Here is a 7627-nt window from a genome sequence, read left to right on the forward strand (position 1 = left end):
GGAAGGGTCCGCCGAGGGGGCGGGGCCTCTGCAGGCACCGCCCTCCGGGGGGGGCGTGGTCGGGGCGCACGGAAGGGCGGGGCCCGCCTGCCGGGGGAGTGGTCGCGGAGGGTGGGGCGCGGCGTCCGCAGACCCCGCCCCGCGCGGGGAGGGGGCGTGGCGGCGTCGCGCGTTGCCACAGCAACGGCCGCTTCCACACCGGGGGGGGGGGCGGCCCCATCCCCACCCCGGGGGACCCGGGCGTCCGCCCCGGCTCCTCCCCCGCCCCACCCGTCTCCTTCCCGCCGCTTGGACCCGGCCACCCGGGCCCCTCCTTCCCGTTACGTCACTGTTTCCCCCCCTCCCCTTCCCGGACGCCCGGGTCGCCCCCCTCCCCAGCGGCCTTGACCCCGCGCGGCCCCGGCGGGAACCGGCCTCTCCGCGCCCCTCCCCCGGGCCCCTCCCCCGGGGCGAGGCCGCCGGTGCCGATCGAGGCGAGCCCCGGGCAGGGGAAGGGGCCGGGACCATGGAGCCGCCCCCCGGGGACAGCGACCCCCGCCCCGCCCCCCAGGTACCGGGGGGGGGGAGGGGAGCCCCCGGACCCCTCTGGGGTGGGGGAGGGGGGTGGGGACAGGCCCGGACACCCGGGTCCCCCCGCAGGTACCGGGGGGGAGGAAGTGCTGGAGGGGGAGGGGGGGAAGGAGAAGTGGCGGGGGGGAGGGGAGCCCGGCGTCCGGGACCCACATCTATAGGGGACCCACATCTATGGGGGACCCTGGAGTCCAAGACCCACATCTATGGGGGACCCAGGCGTCCGGGACCCGCATGTATAGGGGACCCACACCTATAGGGGACGCAGGTGTCTGGGACTCGCATCTATAGGGGACCCTGGCGTGTGGGACCCACATGTATAGGGGACCCCGGCGTCCGGGACCCCCATCTATAGGGGACCCCGGCGTTTGGGACCCACATGTATAGGGGACCCCGGCGTCCGGGACCCCCATCTATAGGGGACCCACGAGTCCAGGACCCACATGTATAGGGGACCCAGGCATCCGGGAGCCACATCCATAGGGAACCCTGGAGTCCAAGACCCACATCTATGGGGACCCAGGCGTCCGGGCCCCACATCCCCTGTCCTTCTGGGGGTCCCAGGGCTCTAGGCCCCACATCCCTTGACCTTATAGGGGACCCAGGTGCCCGGGGGGTGACCCGGCCGTGGGGTGACTCTGCCATGGGGTGACCATGCCATGCCATGGGGTGACCCCGCCGTGGGCTGACCCCGCCGTGGGGCGACCCCGCCGTGGGGTGACAGCGCCGTGGGGTGACCTCACCGTGGGGTGACGGCGCCGTGGGGCGACCCCGCCGTGGGGCGACCCCTCCGTGGGGTGACCCCGCCGTGAGGTGACCCCGCCGTGGGGTGACCCTGCCACGGGGTGGCCTCGCCGTGGGGCGACCCCGCCGTGGGGCGGCCCCGCCGTGGGGTGACGGCGCCGTGGGCCCGCAGGGGCTGGTGTACGTGGTGACGGGCGGCTGCGGGTTCCTGGGCTCCCACCTGGTGCAGCTGCTGCTGGAGCAGGAGCCGGAGCTGGGGGAGCTCCGCGTCTTCGACCTCCACATCGACCCCGACGTCGTCCCCGCGAGCCACGGTAGGGGGGCGCGGGGACCCCGGCCTCCGGGAGCCCCCCACCCCCGTATCTGGGGGACCCCGGGGTCCGGGGAGCCCCCCACCCCCGTATCTGGGGGACCCAGGGGTCTGGGGGGGGACCTGGGGGTCTGGGAGGGGACCCAGGGGTCCGGGGAGCCCCCCACCCCCATATCCAGGGGATCCAGGGGTCGGGGGGGGGACCTGGGGGTCTGGGAGGGGACCCAGGGGTCCGGGGAGCCCCCCACCCCCATATCCAGGGGACCCAGGCGCCCGGGAAGGGGACACCCAAGGGACCCAGGGGGGGACCCTGGGGTCTGGGAGGGGACCCCAGCATCCGGGGAGCCCCCCACCCCCATATCCAGGGGACCCAGGCATCCAGGGGCTTGGGGGACCCATAGGATTGATGTGGGGTGACAGGGGGGTCTGGGGGGTTCCCAGGGGTCTGGGAGGGGACCCAGGTGTCCGGGGAGACCCCCACCCCCATATCCAGGGGACCCCGGTGTCCGGGAGGGACCCGGGCTTTTGGGGGGGGGGACACCCAGGTGTCCGGGGTTTTGGGGGTCCCATGGGGTTGATGTGGGGTGACGCTGGGGTAGAGGGCCCCAGGTGTCTGGGGGGGGGGACCCAGACATGCGGGGTCACCCCCGCTCCGTGTCCCCGCGCAGGGGGCCGGGTGCGGGTGCGGCTGGTGCAGGGGGACGTGGGGGACGCGGGGGCCGTGGGGCGGGTGCTGGCGGGGGCCGACGTGGTGCTGCACGCCGCTTCCCTCGTCGACGTCTGGGGCCGCGCCAGCCCCGAAGCCATCGCCCGGGTCAATGTGCAAGGTCGGCCTGGGGGCGGGGGGCATGGGGGGCTGTGGGGCACCGGGGGTTCTGGGGGGTCTATGGGGGGGTTCGGGGCAGCTGGGGGTAGGTAGAGTAGGCTGGGGGTGGCTATGGGGCAAATAGGGGGCTAGGGGGATATGGGGTGGGTTGGGGGGGCTATGGGGCACCATGGGGTTCTGAGGGGGTCTGTGGGGTGGGTTAGGGGACAGGTAGAATAGGCTGGGGGTGGCTATGGGGCAAATAGGGGGCTGGGGGGCTATGGGGGCTATGGGGCACCATGGGGTTCTGGGGGGTCTCGGGGTGGGTTAGGGGCAACTGGGGGTCTGTGGGGTGGGTTAGGGGACCGCTGAGGGGTAGGTAGAGTAGGCTGGGGGGCTGGGGGGCCTATGGGAGGGTCTATAGGGCACTGGGGGTCTATGGGGCGGGTTGGGGGTCTGGGGTGTATGTGGGCTGGGCTGGGGGCACCTAGGGGGCTGGGGGTTATGGGGGGGGTCCGGGGGGCAAACGGGGGCTTTAGGGGCTAAATGGGGCGGGCTGGGGTGGTCTGTGGGGCACCGGGTGGTCTCTGGGGCGGGTTGGGGGGCAGCTGGGGGGGGCGTGGGGCGGGTTAGGGGGCTGGGTGTGGGTCTGGGGCTCTGTGGGCCGGGGTGTGGGGCTGACCCCCCTCGTCCCCCCCAGGGACGAAGAACGTGATCGCGGGCTGCCGGGCGCAGGGCGTGCGCTGCCTCGTCTACACCAGCAGCATGGAGGTGGTGGGGCCCAACACCCGCGGGGACCCCTTCCTGCGGTAGGGACCCGGGCCCAGCCTGCCCCACGGGGACCCCAGCCTGCCCCATGGGGGACCCCAGCCTGCCCCACGGGGACCCCAGCCTGCCCCACGGGGACCCCCGCATCCGGGACCCCCAACCTGCCCCACAGGGGATCCCAGCCTGCCCCACGGGGACCCCCCTGTCCAGGACCCCCAACCTGCCCCACGGGGGACCCCCTGTCCGGGACCCCCAACCTGCCCCACGGGGGATCCCAGCCTGCCCCACGGGGACCCCCCTGTCCAGGACCCCCAACCTGCCCCACGGGGACCCCCGCGTCCGGGACCCCCAACCTGCCCCACGGGGGACCCCAGCCTGCCCCACGGGGACCCCCGCGTCCCGGACCCCCAACCTGCCCCACAGGGGACCCCAGCCTGCCCCACAGGGACCCCCAACCTGCCCCACGGGGGATCCCAGCCTGCCCCACGGGGACCCCTGCGTCCGGGACCCCCAACCTGCCCCACAGGGGATCCCAGCCTGCCCCACGGGGACCCCCTGTCCAGGACCCCCAACCTGCCCCACGGGGGATCCCAGCCTGCCCCACGGGGACCCCCCTGTCCAGGACCCCCAACCTGCCCCACGGGGGACCCCAGCCTGCCCCACGGGGACCCCGCGTCCGGGACCCCCAACCTACCCCGCAGGGGGACCCCAGCATCTGGGACCCCCAACATCCCCCCGCGGGGGGACCCCCAACCTGCCCCACAGGGGGATCCCAGCATCCAGGACCCCCAACCTCACCCCACTCCGAGGCTTCCCCCCTTTCCACCCCAAACAGGGGGTGGGGGTCTGGGTCCCCGCTGACCCCCCTCCCCCCGCCCCACCCCAGGGGGACGAGGACTCCCCGCACCCCGTCCGGCACACGGAGCCGCACCCCTCAGCAAGGCCCAGGCCGAGCGCCTCGTCCTGGAGGCCAACGGCAGCCCCGTGAGTGGGGGGGGACCCCAGGGGTCGGGGGGACCCAGGGGTCGGGGGACCCCAGGGGTCGGGGGGCCCAGGGGTTTGGGGGGACCCAGGGTCGGGGGGCCCAGGGGTTGGGGCGGGGGTGATGGGGACTTAAGTGTCCAGGGGACGCGGGTGGCGGGGGGGACCCGGCCGTCCCCAAAAGTGGGGTCCCAGGGGTCTGGGACCCCCAACATCCCCCCCCCCCCCCCCAGAAGGGGCCGGAGGCATGCGGGGGGTGGGGGGGGACCCGGGTGTCCCCAAAAGTGGGGATATGGGGGGGACCCGTAGGTGCTTGGGGGGCATCGGGGGGACCCAGGCACCCGGGGGACCCCAGGCGTCCCGGCAGGTGGCAGGGGGGGGCCGGCTGGTGACAGTGGCCCTGCGCCCCACGGGGATCTATGGGGAGCGGCACCCCCTGATGGCCCAGTTCTACCGGCGGGGGAGGGCGGCCGGGGGGTGGCTGCCCCGAACCCTCCCGCCCCACGCCGAGCACGGCCGCGTCTACGCCGGTGAGTCCTGCCCCACGGCTGCCCCACGGCTGCCCCACGGCTGCCTCCTGCCCCCTCCACCCCCATAAACATCCATCTCTCCTATAGCTCTGCCCCACATCCTCTCCCCTGCCCCATATCTGTCCCCCGGGGCCAGCCCCACATCTCTCTGCCCCCCAGGCAGCTCCTTCTCCTGCCCCACATCCTCGACTCTCCCCCACACGCAGCCCCTTATTTGGGCCCTACGCCCCCTGCCCCACACCCAGCCCTATATCCTCCCGCCCTGCCCCACACCCTCTCCTTTACCCAGCCCTACATTCTGCCCCCCACCCCACACCCAGCCCCTTTCCTCTCCCCCACCCCACACCCTGCCCCACACCCTCTCCTCTACCCCACACCCAGCCCTATATCCTCTCCCCCACCCCACACCCTGCCCCACACCCTCTCCCCCCACCCAGCCCTATATCCTCCCCCCAGCACCACACCCAGCCCCACACCCTCTACCCCACACCCAGCCCTATATTCCCTACCCCAGCCCCACACCAGCCCCACGCCCCCTCCTCTCCCCCGCCCCACACCCCAGGCCTCCCTGCCCCACATCTTCTCCCCTACACCCAGTCCTATTTCCTCTACCCCCAGCCCCACACCCCTTCCTCTCCCCCACCCCACGCCCCTCCTCTCCCCCGCCCCACACCCCAGGCCTCCCTGCCCCACATCTTCTCCCCTACACCCAGTCCTATTTCCTCTACCCCCAGCCCCACACCCAGCCCTATATTCTCTACCCCAGCCCCACACCCCTTCCTCTCCCCCACCCCACGCCCCACACCCCTCCTCTCCCCCACCCCCTGCCCCACACCCTCTCCCCCACACCCAGCCCTATATCCTCCCGCCCCAGCCCCACACCGGCCACGCACACCCCCCCCGCCCCACACCCTGCCCCACAACCCCTCCCTCCCCGCAGGCAACGTGGCCTGGATGCACGTGCTGGCGGCGCGGGCGGCTCGCCAGCGCCCGGGGACGGTGGCCGGGGAAGTTTTCTTCTGCTACGACGCCTCCCCCTACGCCGCCTACGAGGATTTCAACATGCTGCTGCTGGGGCCGGCGGGGCTGCGCCTGGGGGGGCCCCGGCCGCCCCCCGCCCTCCTGGCCCTCCTGGCCCACCTCAACGCGGGGCTGCGGGTGCTGCTGCGGCCCCTCTGCCCCTACGCCCCCCTCCTCAACCCCTACACCCTGGCCGTCGGCTCCACTCCCTTCAGCGTCCGCACCGACAAGGCTCAGCGCCGCTTCGGCTACCAGCCCCTCTTCTCCTGGGAACAGGCGCGCCGGCGCACCGTCAGCTGGATCCGGCAGCTCGACGCGCCGTGAGTGTGTGGTCGTCGTCCGTGTGTGTGTGTGTGTGTGTCCCCACGCCCTGACCCACGGGTGGTCCAGGCCAGGTTTGGGCTCCCACCCCCATCCCCAGCGTGATCCAGGCCGGGTCTTGACTATGACCTTGATCCCAAGTGTGAGCCAGGCCAGGTCTTAGCTCCAACCTCAATCCGGGATGTGATCCGGGCCAGGTTTTGGCTCCCACCCTTATCCCAAGAGGAATCCAGGCCAGGTCTTAGCTCCAACCTCAATCCAGGATGGGATCCAGGCCAGGTTTTGGCTCCCACCCCAATCCCAAGAGGAATCCAGGCCAGGTCTTAGCTCCAACCTCAATCCAGGATGGGATCCAGGCCAGGTCTTAGCTCCCACCCCAGTCCAGGATGTGATCTGGGCCAGGTTCTGGCTCCCACCCCGATCCCAAGAGGAATCCAGGCCGGGTCTTGACTATGATCTTGATCCCGAGTGTGATCCAGGCCAGGTCTTAGCTCCAACCTCAATCCGGGATGTGATCTGGGCCAGGTTTTGGCTCCCACCCCCATCCCCAGCGTGATCCAGGCCGGGTCTTGACTACCACCTTGATCCCGAGTGTGAGCCAGGCCAGGTTCTGGCTCCCACCCTGATCCCAAGAGGAATCCAGGCCAGGTCTTAGCTCCAACCTCAATCCAGGATGGGATCCAGGCCAGGTTTTGGCTCCCACCCCAATCCCAAGAGGAATCCAGGGCAGGTTTTAGCTCCCACCCCGATACCAAGAGGGATCCAGGCTGGGTCTTAGCTCCCACCCCAGTCCGGGATGTGATCTGGGCCAGGTTCTGGCTCCCACCCTGATCCCAAGAGGAATCCAGGCCGGGTCTTGACTATGATCTTGATCCCGAGTGTGATCCAGGCCAGGTCTTAGCTCCAACCTCAGTTCAGGATGGGATCCAGGCCAGGTTTTGGCTCCCTCCCCAATCCCAAGAGTGATCCGGGCCAGGTTTTGGCTCCCACCCCGATCCCAAGTGCAGTCCAGGCCGGGTTTGGGCCCTGACCCCCCTCCAGGTTCGATCCAGGCCGGGTTTTGGGTCCGGCGCCGCTCCTGGCCGGGATCCAGGCCGGGCCTTGGCTCTGGCCCCGATCCCCAGCCTGATCCGGGCCGGGTTTTCCTTCCCCCCCCCCGCAGCTCCCAGCCCTGATCCAGCCCGGGCGCTACCACCAGCCGGCCCCGCCTCCGGCCCCGCCTCCGCCCTGCGATTGGCTACAGCCAGGACCCCGCCCAGGATCCACCTCCGGGTTTTCCCTCTGCTCTGCCTTTCGCTCCCCGCCCCTTCATTATCGCGCTCATTTGCATCTCATTATCTCCGCGGCCAATTAAAGGCACCTGACGCCTCTCCCTGGGTCCCCCCTTGGGGTGTGGCAAAGGGGGGGGGGGGCGTGACCAAGGGGGCGGCTCTGCCCCTCCCTGAGGGGGCGGAGCTTGGGGTGGCCCTACCCCCTTGGGTTTGGGGTCCGGCCCCGCCCATTGCCCGAGGAGGAGGAGGAGGGACAGCGACACACCAACCATTGGTGGTGTGGCCACACCAACATGGCCGCCGGGCA

At 71.8% G+C, this 7627-nt stretch overlaps 1 protein-coding gene across 1 annotated transcript; it reads left to right on the forward strand.

The window, feature by feature from the left end:
• Nucleotides 1–434: 434 nt before the first annotated feature.
• Nucleotides 435–7419, forward strand: HSD3B7 (hydroxy-delta-5-steroid dehydrogenase, 3 beta- and steroid delta-isomerase 7). Its single transcript, XM_072849140.1, is given in 9 exon segments — nucleotides 435–550; nucleotides 1487–1628; nucleotides 2293–2451; nucleotides 3130–3238; nucleotides 4083–4129; nucleotides 4132–4181; nucleotides 4546–4708; nucleotides 5649–6048; nucleotides 7212–7419. Coding segments are annotated over 9 exon segments (1128 nt in total). The 5' UTR covers nucleotides 435–505; the 3' UTR covers nucleotides 7225–7419.
• The last annotated feature ends 208 nt before the right edge of the window (nucleotides 7420–7627 follow it).

Source organism: Ciconia boyciana, chromosome 36 (assembly GCF_034638445.1).
Source record: "Ciconia boyciana chromosome 36, ASM3463844v1, whole genome shotgun sequence".
NCBI lineage: Eukaryota > Metazoa > Chordata > Aves > Ciconiiformes > Ciconiidae > Ciconia > Ciconia boyciana.